The sequence below is a fragment of the Chaetodon auriga genome, chromosome 6 (genome assembly GCF_051107435.1).
Source record: "Chaetodon auriga isolate fChaAug3 chromosome 6, fChaAug3.hap1, whole genome shotgun sequence".
Lineage (NCBI taxonomy): Eukaryota > Metazoa > Chordata > Actinopteri > Chaetodontiformes > Chaetodontidae > Chaetodon > Chaetodon auriga.
Genome location: NC_135079.1, coordinates 11,881,348 through 11,903,137, shown reverse-complemented (window position 1 = coordinate 11,903,137; position 21,790 = coordinate 11,881,348). Strand labels below are relative to the sequence as shown.

General features: G+C 42.3%; 1 protein-coding gene across 1 annotated transcript; it reads left to right on the top strand.

The window, feature by feature from the left end:
* The first annotated feature begins 1,326 nt into the window (after positions 1 to 1,326).
* trpm1b (transient receptor potential cation channel, subfamily M, member 1b) lies at positions 1,327 to 21,787 on the top strand. Its single transcript, XM_076732100.1, has 27 exons — positions 1,327 to 3,283; positions 9,995 to 10,071; positions 10,860 to 11,055; positions 11,238 to 11,451; positions 11,766 to 11,890; positions 11,986 to 12,157; positions 12,501 to 12,675; positions 12,761 to 12,884; positions 14,553 to 14,625; positions 14,732 to 14,832; positions 15,440 to 15,607; positions 15,717 to 15,851; positions 15,978 to 16,028; positions 16,138 to 16,278; positions 16,376 to 16,405; positions 16,499 to 16,791; positions 16,880 to 17,108; positions 17,247 to 17,369; positions 17,454 to 17,585; positions 17,702 to 17,830; positions 17,931 to 18,182; positions 18,307 to 18,481; positions 19,155 to 19,175; positions 19,263 to 19,407; positions 19,506 to 19,711; positions 19,898 to 20,030; positions 20,124 to 21,787. The coding sequence occupies exons 1-27, from the start codon at positions 3,212 to 3,214 to the stop codon at positions 21,499 to 21,501; spliced, it is 5,070 nt and encodes a 1,689-aa protein (XP_076588215.1). The 5' UTR covers positions 1,327 to 3,211; the 3' UTR covers positions 21,502 to 21,787.
* Positions 21,788 to 21,790: the final 3 nt, after the last annotated feature.

The following is a 21,790-nucleotide window of genomic DNA, read 5'->3' as shown; positions in this document are numbered from 1 at the left end:
TCAAAGAAACCAGAGCAGCCTCTCTGTTTGCGTTAAGCATGCAGATTTCTGCTCGTGGTTCTGGCTGTGCTGATGGAAATGGCACACTGATAACCTCTGAAACAGCCTGATGGAATTAAAGCACACAGCGTTTCTTGTAACCACTCTGTGACCCCCATGGTCAGAGATAGGTGTAAAATCACTGACCATTCAAGATGTCAGAGCACCCTCTTGTGGCCAAAGTTGGAAACTCTCTGATCTCAGAGCAGCTGCGCCCACAGTGAAAGCAGTCAGTGGTTTGTGGAGCATTGAGTGCTGCGACTGTTACAATAATCCTGGCAGAGATTTTATTTGAATTACATAAAGCTGTCACATTGTTTCGACTCATGAACTAAACACAAGCTGAGTATTTGAATGAAACAACTCAAAATGAACTTTTTAAGGCATAATTTAGGCAACGCAAGGTGTCCACCTTCTCCCCCAACAGCATCCTGTTGTCGGGTTTACTTTAAATATGACCTGATGCATGTGGGAAAAGATCCTTTTTTTGTGGGGTCCAGTTTTTCCTGGCATGTGCTACAAATATAATGTACTTGAAATGTGCATTGTATTCTTCAAATTAAGATATGCTTACTGACTACGCATCTTTTAGCCAAGCCAATGTTCATACATGCAACCATAAAGCCAACAGACAAGTAACAGTTAAAGTAGTACAACCAGTAACAGCTGTACAACTGGGATATTGCACATAAGTATTTGTTTGTGCAATGCAATTAATTTTTATTGGAAAATACAGTTTTTGACACACTTTAAATGAATTATATCGAGAGTCATCCAGTTATTTTGCTTCTTACATTTTGTCAAAGTAGCACGTGGAGTATGTTATGCATGTCTGCATGAGTCAAAGAGACTAAATCTGAATCTGAAAATCCATTTAAAATCCTGTTAAATGCATTTAAGCTTTTTGAAGCACTTGTGGATTAATGTCCAGTATAATTCATTTTCAGGGCTAAATTTCCTGGTCATTTTTTTTCTTTCATAGCAACATTCCTCCTCTCTTCTGCTCCATTCAGTGCTCTACCGCCTTCTGGAGACAAATAATCTCCTCCACTGATACATGCAAAGCCACTAACAGATGATAAAGCTCATTTGTGTCTGCTTACTAGGAGAAATTACGCATTATCCGTTCTTAGAGGCAGGCAACGCCGAGGCCGGGGTAGAAAAGTCCATCAATCACTCATGGACTTGTTTATTGTTTGTTGTTTTCAAGGCTCTCTGTCAAGTTTGAGGTGAAGACCAATCGAGATTATCCGCCTTTCTTCACTGATTAAACCGGTAAGGCTGTAACTTGATGCTACAGTTGAAAACAGCAGCGCATACTTGTTGAGTTCACCGCGGATTAGCAGAATCGTTATCTCTTTGCTGCACTTACACATGGTTCCGCTGCAGTTTCATTTGTTACAGTGTGTCTCTGTGAGCCTCCATTTGAGAACAGAAGGATTTTGTTTATCCTCATAAACCCCACTGTCCCACTGGTGGATCAGTCATTAAAAACTCCAACCTCTGTTCACACCCACAGAGCTATACTCTCCACTCTAGTGGATCTCCAAAAGCTTATAAAGATATGAAGCATGCCACTCTAAATTTCGGGTGAATATAAAACAGGAAAAGGACATATAGAGTATTGGCATTTGATGGAAATGTGCATCTAGAAATAAGAGTCGTAGGTTTTAATATTTGACTCAAACATCGTATAATGTATCTTTAATGAGGAGCTGGAATAAGAAAGCTACTTAAGGGGCAATGCAAGGGAAAACTGGATGTTAAAGGGTTTTATCTGATCATCTTGTTTGATTGTAAAGCAAATATCCATTGAACAGGCTGCTCCCTGCAATACCCTGTAACCATTCCACTTAGTGTCCAGTAGAGGGAGATGCTGGATATTTAATTTCTCTGTCTGAACTGGACTAAATCTTGAATATTTTTCCATCTGTAGTTCAGACATGTTTGATTTGATAAAAAGAAGAAGGCAAACCTATATAAAAACTTAAGTACTATGTTTCTTTCATGTAAGCAACATCCTGTAATTAACCTGCCATAAAGCAGCAGGTCGCTTCAGTTCTGAGATTTAAAAGTTTTGGCACTCAAACGTCAGATTTCCTGCTCAGCTAAACATTCATTAGAAATAGCAAAGTCATAATGGTATTGCATAACAGGTTTCAGTTGGTCTGGAAGTGATAAATTCAGCATTAAAGTAATACAATTCATTAGTGCTAATGTTTCCCTTTTAAATATTCCAAACTCTGTTAATGAATAGCAAAATATTTGCTCACATGGGCCAAAAGCAATGTGGCATTAAGCCTTAATAGTTTTACTTTCCATCATTTTTGTTGGTATTATGTAACAGGTTGAACTCTTAACAATACTTAACATGAAGCTGCTCTAAATCTGTGTTGGGAGACTACTTTATGTGGAACAAAACTGCATTTAAAATGTCCCCATCAGATGGAAATGGGAGATTAAATCCACCATGCATTACATTCTGCTATACTCTAATGGTAACAAAATTCTAAAGAGCACAGGACAACAAAGATCAAGGTTCATTCTGAATGAGTGTAACATGGTGAACAGGAGGTGTGCGGTTTGCCTCTGCATCACCCTGCATGTATGTGTGCATACCTTTCTGTTTGCACCCTGATGGGACACTCCTGTCTTCCCTGTCAGACACACTGAGCCTCATCTGGTGGGACAACCTTTGGCTTTCCGCCGGCTAACTTTAGCTTCACAGCTTGCATGGTCTCTCTAAGCCTTTTTTGGGGTTGTGGTGTGCCAAAGTAGATTTACCTTCAATAACCATTTATTAAATCTCTATCCATTAGACTCTGAGGCTTCGTAAGAGCCGGCTGCATTAAGCCTGATTATGGGATGCCCGGCAGAGGAAAAGGGTCTATGTGTCAAGTGTGTCATCGAGTGATTTATATCCCTGGCTGGGATCTCTGTCTTGTCAGTCGGGAGTAAGCCTCAGAGAGGAGAGAGAAGCGCTGAAACCTTTAATGATGTGATCATTTTTCTAAGTGTGAATCCAGAGGTTGCTGCCATGCCTTGGTTCTGTAGTGGGTATCGAGGGTTTCTGTCTGTTTCTAATGTCGATGCTGCTGCTGAACCCTGACCTGCCGCCAGTCTCTGAGGATCCCTTTCTGAGTTAGTTTGTCTTAAATTCTGAGTCTTCAACATGGACACCAAGGGCCCGGGTACCACCATGAAACGGTCCTCCCTTAAACGCTCAGCATCCGGCTCGCAGAAGGTAAGATGAAGCCAGTTCTGGCACATTCAACAGGTGATTACTGAATTGGCTCTAATGGAGTGTTTTTCACTTGTCTTGAAAACTAAAAACTGTTATGATATTTTGATGTTCCTCTTGAAATGCATCTCATTTTTGAAAGTATTTGGTGTTGTTCTCAAAAAAAGTTATCTGTGACTGAATGACAACTGCACTTTATCTTAGTTTTTGGTCTTTGTTAACTTTTTTGCATCCAGGAACCATATTGCTGTGATAATGACTTGTGTTGCACTGCACGTCACATGGAACCTTTACTATGAGCTGCACACATTATTTCCTAACCAATCGTTTCAGAGCCCCTTTGTCCGGCATAATGACACGCACCATTCAGGACTGCTGCCTGTATATCAGTGAGCACATGGCCTTAACTCCAAGCCCTGCAAACTTACTGCTAAGTGGTGTTTGAAGCTGAGCGGGCTTCAAGAGCCGCTCAGTCCAGTACTGCAGTTTAATCCTTCATAATGGCCCAGTATGGACGACCACTGCCCTGACAGATTAAGGACTTTCATATCTTTCTAAAGTCTGCTTTCATGTGATTAACACACTCCTGTTAACGTGTCCTTGAAAGCAAGAAAGATGCGTGTTTTTTTTTTTTTTTTTTTAAATACATGCATATTTGAATACATTTGCTTCTGCTCCCAATCCAACCGGCAGTGTATGCCGGGATTAGAGCACACACACTATGAGCTAACTCAGTCTGTGTTGCTTTTGTAAACTCATGTAAGCACAGAATGTCAGTGGGATTTTGAAGGGGATATAGAACAAAAAAAGTTTCTTATTTAAATAGTTAAAAAAAAAAGAAGTAAATATAAATATTTCCAAAAGCTTCTGGAAAAGAAACAGTGACTTGAATCATTTTAAGTTCATCTTTTGTAGATTACATACAGTCCATATCCATAATCACCATGAAAACATTCCAGTAAATATGAGCTTTTCAAACACATTGCTCATTATATGGCTAAATCAGCCAGAGCTCCTGATGTATATATCAACAGTATATCTGACACTGACATCATTAAAAGAATTCAGTGTGATGGGTTTCTATAAATTAGAGCGGGCATTATTTGGTGAGATTAATATTCTTTGCATAATCCACAGCCTTTTTCTATGAGGTTTTACTCCATAAAGCAATCACCAATGTCATGGCTCTGAGCTGAATACGGCTGCACTTTTAATGAGATCGGATATGTTGCTAAATATAAACTCATTGGCTGCACAGACCAGACTGCAGAGATAACGTTCTGAACACGCATTTTTGTCATGTTGTTATGATTTTTTTCTTTGATCACCCATCTGCTTTACTCAAACGATATACTTCCATTTACAGTGGGTCTCGGTATGAAAAGGGATTTATGTTTCATCCACGGTCCAGTAAATCAGACATAGACTAAAGGCGATATCTCTTTGAAAACATTATAACAAACGATTAGAAATGAGGGTAAACGTCTGGCTTGTTTGGAACCTTAAGTTCGATTAACAAAGAGCGCATTCACTTAAATATGTTCACATGATATTACCTTGCCGCCATAAACGAACTTAGTAAAGAATTTCTGTTCATCTGTGGTGTTCTGTCTACAGAGGTCACCAGCAAATAAGCTGACCTTTAACCTCTTTTACTGAGAGTTAGTAGCCTATGGCTCAACAGTTAAAGAAAAGGCCTGAAAGCATCTGTAGCCTGCTGAGTTTGAATAACTACAGATGAGCTTTGGCTTCGCACCCTTAAAGCCAAATTCTCTGTAGCAATACAAACTGCTAAGGCAACAAAATCAGTTCAAATGTGATTAACAAATCCTGCAATTTTCACTGTGGGTTTGCAAGATCATATGACTGTGTGATGTAAGCATCAGGCTTCGGGTCAGGTGAGAGCCAAAAATCCTCACAAGCTTTAAGGCTCAGGCCAGGATGGAGCATAAAGCTGCAGGGTCACAGGCTGCGTGAAGCTCTGAGTTTGTGAAAAGATAAAAGTGAAACAAGTAAGATCTGCAAATGCTGCAGCAGTCTGTCGTAAAATCAAGAGAAATGGGTGTCTTGTTGCCTAAGTACACCCTTAATTTGGTTGTTGTGTCTAAAATCTGAATTTTAAAGGAGATGGTTTTTAATAAGAGGTGGTCAAAGCGAAGGGAAGTTGCCTTGAAGTTTTAATTCTGCTATGGAGATGGAAAACTCTGATATACATACAATTACATGTCAAAACAAGGTGATATATTTGCCACTGATGGGCCGTTAGCTGTCACACTCATGCTGAGCGTGTTGCAAAGTGTTGCAGTGGTAGCCCTAGTCTTTTTTTAAACATAATATGGAATATAAGGCTAACATTTGCATAAAACCATGGGGCTGTTGTCATGAACCTGTGAGATTTACAATGATTAGGTCATGATCTAACTTTCACTACAAAAAAGATCTGATAGTTGTTGCTAGTTTATTCTGATTCCCTGACTTTATGTAGAATTTCATTTGGTCTCTTATCAGTCAGACTTTCCTTTGGGCGGAAAACACAGAAAAACAGCAGCTTTAAAACATGTCTCATGACTCCCTCAACTCTTGGGCATAATCAGTGACATGTTGGACTCATGTGATGGCTAACTGGATTTTCAAACCCAGCAGGACAATGAGTGCATTTACAAACGGGGCTGAGGGGAAACAGTTAGCTTCACAGTTAATGCAAATTTGCCAATCCAGAGCCTATGACTCGGGCGTGTCGCTTTGTCCAAATATCTTTCGCCTCAAGTGAAAATGTGTAAAAGGCAGCTTTTTCTTCAGTCCACGTGGGATCGACCATGAGTCTGGAATATTTTTTTAGACAGTGAAGGAGTCTACGTGGGTTTCCTTCCTGTCACACTGCATCAAGCTCTAACCACATCGCCATTCAATACCAAACCCGAGCAATTAGTTGCTTTTATCTTCAACCCTGGTGACATCACATTCCATTAGGACCCCAAATCCTTTCTGATCCATTTCACTTGAGGCTTTTGTTGTGTGAAGTCCATCGTTACTACAATATTCAGAACGACACGTATAGTTTTTACTCAGCTTTAAAAAAGTCGCAGACCGTAAACAATGAGGTGTTCAGAATGCGCTGACATTGGCCAGGTCAGATGTCAGTGTACGCATACAGCCCCATGGCTTTGGAGCTGAACGTTCTATGTAATTGTAGCTGGAACAAATTTCTTGTGATCTAGTTGCTCACTAGGCTGTGAGTCAGAAGACCAGGACCATGTGATTCCAGGGCAAAAAGGCATGAATGTATGGCAGACAGTGTGTGTGGACTGTCTTAGCCAGAGCAATGCAAAACTCAGAGAAAAAGCACCACTGCACCACATCTGTATACCTAATATAAAAAGAGGTGATAAACATCTTTTCTACCTTTCTGCGATTCTAATTTCTACTTCACACAATTGCCTTTTGTTTGGACCGATCATTTCCTCAGAAATTGCTGCACGTTGGATTGAATGTTGTTTATTGTTCAGAGGCTTAAGTCTCACTAATTTGCTTGGTGTGACACAATCTGATCCTGCAGTATCCAGTTCTTCAAGGTTTTTGTTGTTTAAGTGCTCAAAGGCAGCTCGTAACAAGGCAGCTGCTTGCTGACTGGATTTTGGTTTTAATTGCAGTGGTTAATGAGTTTAAGTACGCTGAAATAACTGCGTCATACTCACCAAACCCTCCTGGAAATGCACTTTGTTTTCTTCGGCTATAATTAACAGCAGCTTTTTTCTTTTTTCTTTTTTAGCCGAAATGGGGAAGCTGGCAGGGGTGTTACGCTTCTCTCTCTCTGTGTCTTTCTGAGTCATCAACCACCAACCTCCCTTGTCTTTTTCACTGTGAGTTACAGTCAGGCTCAAACTGCTCACTTCAACCATAAAAGGAGTGCTTATCATACCATTTCACATGAGGAAGGTTTTAAATGGATGTCTACAACTTTGTGCTTGTTAACTCCATCTCAGCCTCTGGCTCACCTAATGCCTCTGTCTTGCTATTAAAGCATGCACCTGAAAGCCCTTAATAACATTAAGTCCAGCATGTACAATAAACAGGATTCATTTAAAATGTATCTAAATTGGTTAGATTTGACTTTGCTCTTTAATATCTAAATGATCTGTTTTAAACTGTTATGATATTAGACTGCAGCCAGGAAACTAAATGGGATTTTTTCAACAGTATCATCTGTTTTCCAGCCTGCTGCAGGGCTATTTATTAAATCGCTTAAGTTTTTGAATGCAAATCCACTTAACATGACCAAAATTGAAAAGCAACACTGAGAAACTACTGAATAGCTGGTGTGGTGAGTTTTCTTTTCCTCCACAAAAACATGGTGGGTGGAAATAGAGATTAACTGCAATTAGCATTGACTGACCTTGCCCCCAACTGGAGACCAGTCATGTCTTAACAAGGCGCCTTCCAAAAGAATGCCTGCATCCAATTCTCTCAATTATGCAAATTGGGTTGAAATCAAAGTAGTTGGAGGGGGTGAAAATTTTCTAATGAAAAGTTGGGGAGCCTCTGAACGAGACCGCAGTGCTTTTAGGTTAGCCAGCCTGCTCCTCACACAAGCTGAGATCTTCCACACTGTGAAGTGAACACAAAGAAAGGAGTTTTCAACAAATTGGGAGATTAGGGGCCGGTTATCAAAGTAGATTTATTGTGCCTTGTTCAAGCGAAGGATGAAAATACCCTGTGGGCATGGAGAAGGGGTCATGGGACTCCCAAAAGGATTACCTTGAACTGGAGTCATGAGACTTGGGCGAACAAAGACCCTGCTCACATGCTCATCATATTAACTGGCCCTCATAAAGTGAAGAAGTTTCATGTCTTGTGGGATTCAATGAGAGCACTCGACTGGGAGCGCAGCACCAGGAGAAGGCTCCGGTAGAGGAGCAGCAGACTGTAGACGTCCTCTCTGCTCCCTAGGCTTAATCTCCAGCAGCACTAGAGACAGGACCCTGCAGCTCGGACAGACGACTGTGCGTAAGTGTATGCACATTTTGTAACTGCAGCTCTATTCAAACTCCATTTCAGCTTTCGCTTTTATGGCAGAATTTGGAGGCTCGCACGGCGTGGCGAGCGGTAGAGAGTGAATTCAGATGTGGTGAATGTGAAGAGGCAGCACAGTATGAGTTCTGGGTGCTTAATGATGCATGATAACACTGAGATGGAAAACTGCTGAGACAAGACAGACAGCAACAACCACACGGTGCCTTGGAAGATACAACAAGATGGTAATATTTGAGCAAAACCCTACCTGAGTAAAAGTATTTGTATTTTATATATCCTATTCATAGCTGATTTGTATTTTAGCGTTTTGAACAGGAAAATGCAAAAATGCAAATATATAGTTTGAAACAGGAGCACTGTGTATTTTTACAACACGTTGTGTCCACTGATTTAGAAAAACATCATTAGTCATTATCAGAAGACAGTTTTGGATTAAGATCAAATGAGATGATTCTTTAATGAGTCTGGGGGGGAAAAGCAGGTTGGTGCAAGAGCAAACAATGAAGGGATGCAGAAAAGAAAAAGTTTCAGTTGTAAATGACAGGAAGAACAAAAAATGTTGATTCAAATAACATAATTCAAGTATGACAAAATAGTAAGTAATAAGCTAAATGTAATGAACACAGTGTCTGCATATATTTACATAACAGACACATTAACGAGTCATGCATTTGTATTCATAGTGTGCACACAGGTTTAAAAAACCCTATAGACCTCATTAAATAATAACATGTTAGCAGGTAATATTGAAGCCATCATATAAACCAAATATGAAATGATCTCTTTTGTCATTATTACTAATATAATCATAATATTTGTGTGGATGGAGAACATACACAGTGCACGCACAGAAAGGTGCTTTTTTCTTTATGGAGAACGGTCCAGGACAGTTTGTGGATTTGCAGCTGCCCGCTGCTGCTGCTGCTCCTGGCTAGCTGAGGCTATTTGTGCAGATAAAGAGAGAGAATAGTAACTGTAATGTGTTATGGGCACTTATGATTACAGTCAAAAGGACTAGAATTTATTGATGGTCTTTCATTTATACTCATGTGATTTCAGACTCATATTTAAAGCAAAGAGATTGTTTTTGTATGTTTTTAACCATTAACTCTGCTAAATAATATGATGATTTTTTTTTTCCAGTTAACTTCTGAGTGTTTTCTTGGAAAGATTTGCTTCCAATGCTTCAGTTTTAATTGGGCCTCCGCCGTCAACAATGGCCCTCAGAGAAACATTGCTTTGAACTCAGGTCATTTTTGCTCAGCACTGGAAAAAAAAACAGACAGCAATCAGAGCAGGATTTGACAAAGTGTGTGGGCACAGTGCTTTTCACTGGCTGCTTATGAAGCTCCAGCAGACAGTGAAAGGTGTCTAATTCTGCAGAGTTGGTCTAATAACCTCAGGGGTGGTCAAACATGCTAAGCCTCGCTGTGTACAAATGTTTCTGCCCGCAATCTAACCTGTATTTCAAAGTTCCCCTGAAACATTTTCACTTTGATTACATTTCCTCTTCTCTCACATGCTTTCTTTGCAGGACGCAAATGGTCTTCATCTTTTAGCCAGGATTACCACTAAGAGGATTTTGATAGTGAAACTTACATTCAGATATCGGCAGTCCCTGTGACCGCGGCATGACGCTGTGTGAGCTAACTTTTTTTCCTCTCTTCAATTTTCTCTCTACAGGCACAAAAAGCTTGGATTGAGAGGAACTTTCTGAAAAGAGAATGCATTCACATATTTCCCACCAAGGACCCGACCAGGTAATTCAAATGACCATTTAAATGGTTCTTTATTACTTGTGGTAAACATGTGGCCTTAGCTTATAACAGCAGATAAGTCTTTATTGTTTGTTATGAGAGATAAGAGGCAGAACATGACTCTGAAACTCCTCCAAGCCAAGTCTCACTGGCAGTGCTGCTCGTTTTTACTTCTTGAGACAACTTACTATAAGCAATTTTCAATTCACTTGATTACTTTAAAATGTGAATGCTGTGTAAGTCTACAAAAAACTGATATAAACTTCATCGTGATGCATTAAGACAGTGTTAATTATGTAAATGAATACACAAATAAGGATTCAGCTCCATATTCACTATGAGTCATTTTTTAAATGTATTCAAATTATTTCTCTCTACTTATTCATCAATTTACTAAATCGTGACACCTATGACTACAGATTATCAGACATTTATCGGGATTAAAAGTGATTTTTCAGAGCGTATTGTAGGACACGGTTACTATCCTGGGCTCCGAGAGCAGCCAGGCAGTGCAGCCCTTTGTTCGCTGAGGCACACGTTTCCCAGAAATGGGCACAGCCATGAAAGAGTCTGTGCGACGTGTGTTTCAAGGAAAAAACACAGCCTTCATGAGCAGACTAAACAGCCTTTGACTCGGCTCATTCGCTTCTGCTCATGGTTCAAACCCTCGGCAGCTATGGATAGCTCGCTGCTCAGGGATTTCTATGAATAATCAACACAGACCAGGTCACACAGCCACGCAGAGCCCCAGACTGACATGTTATCACTAAAGCGATGTTTCTTCTGTCTAGATGTGCCTGTGGTCAGCTGACAACGCAGCACGCGGCCATCCCTCCTGGTGCCAACTCAGTAGAGGAAGCGAACCAGTTGGTGCAGATTGACACCCCAAAGGATAAATGGAGCATGATCAAGCACACCAGGACCTACCCGACAGACGCCTATGGCTTAATCGAATTCCAGGGCGGAGGATTCATCAACAAGGCCATGGTGAGTCTCCACAGAAAAATGACTCCTGTGTTTACATAGCTGGTCTTGTCAGGAGTTACATCAGCATGAGAGAAGTGAGTGGATGTGATGTGGCCTTAAAACATGTAGGATTTAAAGCAGGCAGAGTGGTTTGAATTAAAATAAGTCACGTGACTCTACTTTCCCCTTCTTTTCTTTCCTAGTTTATTCGAGTCTCCTATGACAGCAAGCCTGACAACCTCCTGCATTTGATGGTGAAAGAATGGCAGTTGGAGCTGCCCACCTTGCTCATCTCCGTACACGGGGGTCTCCAGAACTTCGACCTCCAGCCCAAACTCAAGCAAGTGTTTGGCAAGGGCCTGATCAAAGCGGCCGTCACCACCGGAGCTTGGATCTTCACGGGCGGAGTCAACACGGGTAGGACGCTGACAGTTCGGGATAACGCTTTTAATGTCCACTTAACAAATAACCGTTTGTGACATTAGAAGATTACCTTTGCTCTAAATTGTCATTACGTAATACCTATTCTGCAATTTCCTGGGGGAGATTTGACCTACCCATTGTCACAGGTTTAAGCACTGCAATTAGAGCTTTTGTGGGAAAATTCATCACAAATGACAATCTGTGTGGATTGTGCGTGCAGTAACCACAGTGTGTCCCATGATGCAGCCCCATTAGGCAGCTGAAAGAGTCATTATTCATGCTGCTATGTTTTGCTCTTTACACCTCAGGGGTGATCCGTCATGTTGGAGATGCCTTAAAGGACCATTCCTCCAAGTCACGAGGGAAGGTGTGCGCAATAGGAATTGCTCCATGGGGGATCCTTGAGAACAAAGAGGACCTCATCGGAAAAGATGTGAGGACATTTGCAGCCACATTCAGTTTCCTTTAAGGAAAAACATTTTCCTTCTTCTAAAAACATTTCAAATTAATTCCATCTTCTTTTTCCAGGTAACCAGACCCTATCAGACAATGGCAAACCCACTGAGCAAGCTGGCTGTGCTCAACAGCAGCCACTCGCACTTCATCCTGACCGACAACGGCACCTGTGGGAAGTACGGCTCTGAGGTGAAGCTGCGTCGGCTGCTGGAGAAGCACATCTCCCTACAGAAGATCAACACCCGTAAGTCAAACAGTGCTCCACAGACAATGTTGACCCCAGTCCATCGTCCGTGGTGTGTGAGTGTGAGTCAAAGTCTTGTTGGCCATGTGGATGGAGAGCTCCTCTGTGACCTGTGGGCTTCCCTTTGTCATCCTATGCCTGGAGCTCGGATAAGGCAGGGACAGCAAAGGGATGCTCAGCTGTCACCACTGACTTCACTCCCTCCCTCCTCTGGTTTGTCCGTCCGCACATCACATCGACATGTTCTGCTTCAGCACTCTCAAAGTTTGGTGATTATAAGGTGACACGTTGGTGATAAACGGACGGATGGAAGGCCTGACTTATTTTTGCTTGTATGTTCCAGGTTTGGGTCAGGGGGTTCCTCTAGTGTGTCTGATAGTAGAGGGAGGTCCAAACGTGATCTCCATTGCACTGGAGAGTCTGAGAGATGAGCCTCCCATCCCTGTGGTGGTGTGTGACGGCAGCGGCCGAGCTTCTGACATCATTTCCTTTGCACACAAGTTCTCAGAGGACGGAGGGTGAGATTTTAAATCAGTTTCTCCTTTGCTAATATTACTCATCTAGTAAAAAGCTGAAATGTCATCTTTACATCTCCTCTTCCAGCCTGGTTAATGATGATGTGAGAGAGCAGCTTTTGGTGACTATTCAGAAGACTTTTAACTACAGCAAAAGCCAATCACAGCAGATCCTGCTCATGGTTATGGAGTGCATGAAGAAAAGGGAACTGGTGAGTAGAGATATAAAAGTGAAAAATACGGTTTTAATATCTGCAAGCTCCAGGTATTTCATGATTATCTTGTATTTGAATGTAACATGTCTGTGTCAATCAATAAACATTTCTGAGTTGTGAAACATCTGGTCTCCATCGTCATTCATCCATTCCACTCATCTGTGTGTTTCCATTAACATATTGAATAAACATAATCCCCTCAACGTGCTTGTCATTCCTCCTTCTTGTTACGGTCATGTGTGGCATGTCATGTAATCTGGGGCATTCGCAGCTTCGCTGTGGGTCATCATCCATCCTCAAGTATAAGCACACGGCCGTAAAGTGGTGGCGGGTGTCTGATCCTGCGGTGTTTAAACTGTTTACTTCAATGTAAACAATACATCTCATGGCTCTAGGATGAAGCACACAAGATAGCGGATTAATCCCTGAGCTGAGAGTGTTTCTCCAAAGTGTTGCTGGAGACTGCGGTGCACAAGTAGTGACAGCGTTTGTGCATCTCCAGCAGATGTCCGCAGGCGCAAGTGATGTGATTAGTAGTTTGTAATACCCAATGCATATAATCTCCAGACTCCATACATTTGGGTGGGAAAGATCAGCGCATACGACCACCTGCTTAGCAGAGGCTCTTACTTCATCCATTCACAGTAGACATGCAGCACACAGATGGAGGAGAGGATCCATCTCCCTAATCCTCAGCCAGGTTCCTCTCTCTCTCCATTCGCCAGGCTTTTTTCAGCCCGCAGAGTGCTATCACTTCATCAGGGACTCTGCATCCTCTATCCCCAATGTATTAGACCGGCTAATGCTCCAACACACTCAGATAAGCAACTTAAACTGCTTTTTTAAAGATCATGCTGCTGCGGGCTTTTTTTACGTACCATTTACTTTTCACTGATACCCGACGCAGACATTGTGATAGAACCAGAAGTTGTTTGAGCTCTTTATACGCAACTAAGAGGCCACACTATTGCCTGCTCTTAATCTAAAGTGCCATGACTAACCTACAGGTGAATCAGTGTCACCGTCTAGTCCCTGCATAATCCTTTCATCCTAAGTGCATCCCATGTGAACAGCTGGGTTAGACAAATAAAACACTGATTTAGAGGCAGAAATTTGCTGTTATGTAACACCAGAATACAATGTTTGACCAAATTAGGAGTTCACCAATTTAAAGGTCTCCCTTTTTGCAGAAAAGCACCCCATAACTGTCTGAAAGAGCAAGTTTTCAGTCATGATGCAGGCTGCTCATTACTAACGCATCCCGAGACCAGTTCTGGCACCGTGCCATACATTCATGCCAACCAAATCCCATTCATCATGGTCGCACATGTGACAGGCCCGTCAGCGTAATTTCATTTGATATAGTCGAGTCTATAACAAGGAAGGCACTATCAGACCGTCTAACAAGTAAATTAGCTGTTGCCGCTCAGGTCAGCCAGAGAGCGTTGCAATGAGAGCAGTGAACAACACGCATGTTTACAGCTACAGCGATGGTGGGAATACATTCCTGGTACAAATTCATTCATTCGTGTGTGTGTGTGTGTGTGTGTGTGTGTGTGTGTGTGTGTGTGTGTGTGTGTTATTAACTTATCAACCATCGCTGTGCGTGATTGTACATCTGCAACCATTTTGTCTCTTTTCATTTTTTTTTCTTCCCCTATGTAGATCACAGTGTTTCGAATGGGCTCTGAGGGACAACAAGATATTGAAATGGCCATTCTTACTGCCTTGCTAAAAGGTATTATCTCAACAGTATGTGTACTTTTACATAAGAACAATAGTTTTCTTGTGATGTACTACATGCCACTTGCTCTGCCTCTGCCTCTCTGTTTCTTCTGCATCAGGCACGAATGCTTCAGCAGCCGACCAGCTCAGTTTGGCTCTAGCCTGGAACAGAGTGGATATCGCTCGCAATCACATTTTTGTTTATGGACACAATTTACCAGTGAGTGGTGCTCATATCTAAATAGTGCAAATTAATCATTCCACATGAGTGCAGCTGCAAAGTTGGCAAGGTTGTATTCAGTACCGAAGGCCAAAATTCAGTTTTGAAAATCAAAAAGGCATTTGAAATACAGTTGGTTAGAATTACCCTTCTCTCAAAAATGTGTTTTTCTTCTAAAGAAGTGTGATGTGGAAAGTTGAAACCTTCAGCTTACATACACTGAGAATGGACCCTTCAGTGAGGTGGGCGATGTATTGAGTCTAGTCAAAATACTTCTGAAATGAAAAGATTCTGGATAAGAGGGAGATGGAGGAGATGCAATGTTAAGAATTCTAACAAGCTGCAGGAACTAAGCTTTCTTTGTGTGGAAAAACCAATCAGACATGAAATCAGCTTATGAATTATTCAAAGCAAAGTGTTTTTATATGCATTCAAACATGTCTGCAGGGGACAGAGTATGTTCTCAATATACAGCAGAAGGACAGAAAAGTCTTGTTGCCACTGTGTTGTGTTTATCAGACACACAAAATTCCAAAGATTCAGTGTAATAAAGTAATGCCTGAGAAAAGAGACTGCTGTGTTGATGCTTATTTATTTACCTTATTAGCCTGCCGGTGCTATCGCCAACACTGTGGCCCCGGTTCAGGAGAAGCAAAAGAGTCCTGCCAGTGCTCCTCGAAACAAAACCCGAGGAAAGAAGGGAAAGGGGAAAGGAAAGGCAAAGCCTGAACCTCCAGAGGAAACAGACCCGAGGAAGCTGGAGTTGATTCGTTGGGTAAGAGCAGGGTTTATGACCAAGACTATGGCTTTATTTTAAAATACGAGAATATAGTGATGGCTGTAATGTGTAAATAATCATTGTCTTATGTCTTACTCTGTCTTAGGTGAACTCACTGGAGCAAGCTATGATGGATGCACTGGTGCTGGACAGAGTGGATTTTGTCAAACTCCTCCTTGAGAATGGGGTCAATATTCACCACTTCCTCACCATTCCCAGACTGGAGGAGTTGTACAACACGGTGGGCCTGGCACACTGCAGTAAATGAAAATGACCAATCCCGAATCTCTCGAAATACAGAACTGACAAATATATATGTAAAAAAGGTTGACACTTGTGTATGTCCATGTTCTTCCTCTCCTCTCAGAAACTTGGCCCTGCTAATACACTGAATGCTGTGGTTCGAGACGTCAAAAAGGTAAAAATGATCTTTCCCATCAAATGTTCTTGCTCCACAATGTCTAACCTTTCAGACAATTTCAGGGTATATACTTGCTATATCATATATTTCTGTGGTGGCTTTGCAGGGAAACCTTCCTCCAGATTATCAGATCACTTTGATTGATATTGGACTGGTGCTAGAGTGCTTCATGGGTGGAGCTTACAGGAGCAATTACACCAGGAAGGCTTTCCGCAACCTCTACAATAATTTGTACGGACTAAAAAGGGTACGCATGGCTGAAAGAAAATAATTGATATTGGTGTGTGTTCATCATATTAAGTAACATTTGATATTAATGCTCATGTTTTGTTCTCTTCTTGCAGCCAAAGGCTCTAAAGCTTCTAGGAATGGAGGTGGGCTCTCCTTTCTACAACAAAATACTATCAGGTAACAACACAATCCACACACAGCAGAATAATCTATTGCCTTTTTTTTCATTTTGTTAGGATGATGAACCTCGAACAAAAGGCAAGAAAAAACCCAAGAAGAAGAAAGAGGAAGAGGTGGAAATAGATGTGGATGACCCTGAGGTCTGTCGATTCAAGTACCCCTTCCACGAGCTGATGCTGTGGGCAGTGCTGATGAAGCGCCAGAAGATGGCGCTGTTCCTCTGGCAGCGTGGAGAAGAAGCCATGGCGAAGGCCCTGGTGGCCTGTAAACTGTACAAAGCAATGGCCCATGAGTGCTCAGAGAGTGAACTGGTGGATGACATCTCCCAAGACCTGGAGAACAACTCCAAGTCAGTACATGTTTTTGCTTTATTAGGTCCTGTGTGACCTCAAACTCTTCTGAAGTGCTGCTTATAAATTGCCATTATTGTTTTACAGAGAATTTGGCCAGCTGGCCTATGAGTTGTTGGACCAGTCCTACAAGCATGATGAACAGGTGGCCATGAAACTCTTAACATATGAGCTGGTTAACTGGAGCAACTCCACCTGCCTGAAGCTGGCCGTGGCTGCTAAGCAACGTGACTTCATTGCCCACACCTGCAGCCAGATGTTGCTCACAGACATGTGGATGGGCTGCTTAAGGATTGGCAAAAATCCTGGTCTCAAGGTTGACATCATAAAATATTTTTCCCTTTAGGCATCCATAAAAATATTTCACAATAATAATAATAATAATAATAAGGTCACTGCCAATGAACATCTAACTCAGTGAGTCTTTTAAAAAAATAATAATTTTTTCACCTAGGTTATCCTGGGAATCATCTTTCCTCCTCTGATTCTGCTATTGGATTTCCGTCTTGGAGATGATCATGCAGCTGGAGGCAAGGAAGATGGAAAAGACAAGGATGATGACACAAAATCCAGCAAGGTTCACACTGACTGCCTGATTCATTTGTTACGAATGCTGTTTGTAAAAGGATAAGCTGAAACAGAGTTTGATGTTTTGTCGTAGGACCCAAATGCTGACGCAACTTCCCGAAAGGGGGACGAAGAGGAGGGCAGCGCTAATGTCCACAAAATCCCCATCGGCAAGAGGTTCTTTGAGTTTTACGATGCACCATTCACCAAATTCTGGTTCAACACCGTAAGTTTCTTTCATGTAAAGAAGAAGAATTGAATGCAGAATTTTTGCTTGAGTTGAACTTGAGAGTGTAGTTATTTAAGTGGGCCGACATTTTGGTATTTTTGTCCTTTCGACAGATTTCCTATCTGGGCTATCTGATGTTGTACAACTACATAATCCTGGTGAAAATGGAGCGATGGCCGTCTATACAAGAGTGGACTGTCATTGCATATATCCTCACACTTGGAACTGAAAAAGTCAGACAGGTACAGACTTTAAATCCAACGAAGTCAAGTCAAGTCATTATACTGTGTGTGTTAAAGATATTTTGTGGTCTCTGTGTGACCTTCAAACCCTGGTGTCTAGATTCTGATGTCAGAGCCGGGGAAGCTGAAACAGAAGATAAGCGTGTGGCTGGAGGAGTACTGGAACATCACAGACCTGGTGGCCATTTCCACCTTCCTTCTTGGGTTAATGCTGCGGCTGCAGCATGAACCTTATATGGGCTATGGCAGAGTCATCTACTGTATAGACATCATCTTCTGGTACATTCGCGTGTTGGACATCTTTGGAGTAAACAAATACCTGGGACCCTATGTGATGATGATAGGGAAGATGGTAATGACATTTAGTGTTTCAGTCTGAACTGAACAAATCACGTGAACCTTGACAGATGTGACATGCATTTGAGCAGAAAGAGTTCACACTGAGTTCAAATTTATGTTTACTTCTTGTCTTTCAGATGATAGATATGATGTACTTTGTGGTGATCATGCTTGTGGTGCTTATGAGTTTCGGGGTGGCTCGGCAAGCCATCCTTCACCCTGATGAAGAGCCAACATGGCGCCTGGCCAGGAACATTTTCTACATGCCCTACTGGATGATCTATGGAGAGGTTTTTGCGGACTCGATAGACCGTAAGACTAGAATTCATAGTAAGATTCTGTTTCCTGATTCTGGGCAGATGATCAGTGGCACATTAATTTCTTTGCTTTAAATTCTGTGATGTTTAGTAGATGTTACGCTGTGAGCCCCCTCAATACTTTGTCTCCCTCTGCTGGCACGTTTATCTTACTTCAGTGGTAGTTTTGCATTGAGGAAAAGCAAGATAGGTATTATTATCCCATCTCCTCAATCGTGATCATCTGCCTCCAAGTTTTTTTTCTGTCTGTCGGTGTTTCTTCTGTCAGGGTGAAGGCAAGAAGCAGCTATTGAAAAAGTGTAAATTAGGAGTGTTATAACTGCTATTTCGTGAAGAAGTTGCTAATACATCTGTTTTATTATTGATAATGAAAGCTGCATGTTTGATTCCCTCAGTCTTTATAACAAATGCTCACAGTCTTGATATAGCTTAACCAAGCTGTAAACTAATTTTAAAAATTGGTTTGACCACAAAGAAGTATAACAAGAGGCTTGAGGCAAGAAGTACACCAATTATTTCTAGTGTCTGATCGCCAGCCATTTGGAGAAACAGTTTGATCACAGTCGACTTGACCTTGACAGAAGTATGATGTAAAAATCCTACGTTTATTGATTTTAACGCTCTCTCCATGTTTCTGCATGACTGCGCCTCTCTGGGATTTCTCTAAGTCTATGCAATGGAGATCAACCGTGAGTAGCCCTCAAGTCAAGAATGCAGTTCCAATCAGTTAGTTTAGGATTTCAGAATAAATTCTGTATCTGTAACTTTCCCCACAGCTCCATGTGGTGAACATTTATATGACGAGGATGGGAAAAAACTGCCTCCCTGTATCCCTGGCGCCTGGCTCACACCCGCTATAATGGCCTGTTACCTTCTCGTGGCAAACATTCTTCTGGTCAACTTGCTCATTGCAGTGTTCAAGTAAGTATAAGCTCCAGTGTCTACTCTGCTCTATTATTTTCCAACACACATCCGCTATTATTGTGTGTACCCACTGCTCTTGGTCTCTTGTTCCACAGCAACACTTTCTTTGAAGTCAAGTCCATTTCCAACCAGGTGTGGAAGTTCCAGCGATATCAGCTGATCATGACATTCCATGACCGACCCATCCTGCCGCCACCTCTCATCATCTTCAGCCACCTCTACATCCTCTTCAACAGGCTGTTTCGACGATGTGCCAAGAAGAGACAAGAGGGCGAGCTGGATGAGAAGGACCGCGGACTCAGTTAGTCACGTCTAATGATACAAAACAATCCACACCAAATAACATGATAGACTTTGAAGTCTTTAAAATTAGGACCTAAGAAGAAACTCTTACCATACTGTGGCCCATAAATATACATTTACACAACAGTATTGGTCCTGACTGAAACACACTGACTGACATCATATTATCATTTGTTTCTACCAGAGCTGAGGCTGAATCCAGAGGAGCTAAAAAGTCTGTACGAGTTTGAAGAGCAGTGTGTGGAGGAATATTTCCGTGAGAAAGAGGACGAGCAGCAGTCCTCCAGCGATGAACGCATCAAGGTGACCTCAGAAAGGTGAAGCCCCTTTTCAAGTAGCTTACATATCAACAAGCATGCTGACTACATTTACACTTAAATAAACCTTGGTTTCTCTGGTGTTCTTGGCAGAGTTGAGAATATGTCCATGCGTCTGGAGGAGGTAAATGAGAGGGAGAACACTATGAAGGCCTCCCTGCAGACTGTGGATCTGCGCCTGGCCCAACTGGAGGAGATCCACGGACGAATGGCCGTTGCCCTGGAAAAGCTTGCAGGGGTGGATAGGCTGGAGCTGACCAGAACTTATTCACGAAACTCCTCTGTGTGCGACCCCTCCTCCCTACTTCGCCAGGGCAGTATTAACAGCGCTGATGGGTACAGTCTTTACCGCTTCCACATGGACATGGAGGAGTTTGCAGCGAAGCAGAAGGACACAGATGAGACGACTAAAACTGGTGTAGAAAGACAGAGGAGTCTGCGGCAAGCCTCCAGTAGTTGTACTCTCAACACAAAGGAAGGTGGGCAGACCTTAGAGGTTGGTGGTTTGGAGAGGTCGCGGCCAAGTTCGTGCGTGGACATCCTCATATCTCCATGTGAACAAAAACCTGCTTCTGTAGCATCAAGTCAAGAGACCCTAAGCAACATAAAACAAGGCAGCACAATGCTACTAGATAGACTAACGGATACCAATAGACTAAGGCCTTCTTCCCCTCCAAAAAGGACTAAATCCTTGAAATGCTACCCAGTGGAAGATCAACCCACCTCTCCTTTGACAAAGCGGAGGGCTATGAGCACCATCATTGTCAGCCCGCCTGATGAACCAGAGGCAGCAGCTGAACCCACACAGAAGGCTGAACTCCCACCGCCAAACCCCTCTTCCCCAAAGAGGACTAAATCATTGAGATATATTCCCAATGAAAGCCAAAGCCAGACATCCCCTATTACAAAGAAAAGAGCTATGAGCAGCATCATCTACAACCCAGCCGAAGCAGGTGATGAGGTGCTGCAACCTGCAGACTACAAATCAGTGGTGGAGCAGATCACTAAAACACCAAATCAGTGGCCAGCAAACTTGGAGTACCAGGTGGAACCCAGCCCCTTTGGTCGCATCCCTAAAGTCTCAACAGTCAGAGCTCTTGCCCAACAGTTTCAAACTAGCGTTACACCTACGGATCTTAAAAAAGAGGTGACCCAGACTGATCATATTCCTTTAGAAAGAAAGGAGGCTCTTCCAGCAACAGCGCCCGTGGAGGGCCAAACAAAGACGAAGGCCAAGAGGAACCTCTCAGACTCGGCTGAGTATCTGACTGTAGCTGATCAAAAGTATATGCCGTCTCACAGGTCACAGAGCTGGAATGAAAGCGAGAGGAAAGCAAAGTTCTCGACGGTCAGCAAGGAGCCGAGAGCCTCCAGCAGTGAGAGAGACCTTGCAGAAGCCTGCAGGGTGGATGAAGTGGGAAAGAAGATGGAGGCAGAGAAGAGAGAAGATGACGCACAGGAGACGAAATAGGAGCCACAAAAGAGGGGATTGATGAAAGCAGCAAGAGTAGACAATATAACAGAATGAAAAAAAAACATATAAGGAAGATGAACTGAATGCTACCAGTGAGGCAGAAAACTGGGAGGAGAAAGAGAACGTTTGGGGAGCCCACCATGGACTAGAGATCATTACTGAATTGATGAAACTGTTTTCACAACAATGATAAAAAAAAAAAAAATAGAAGGACAAGAAATCATTACCAAACTCTTTGAGATTTTCAATCAATGTTAGTTGACTCAACAAAGTTCTCTCTTAAAGA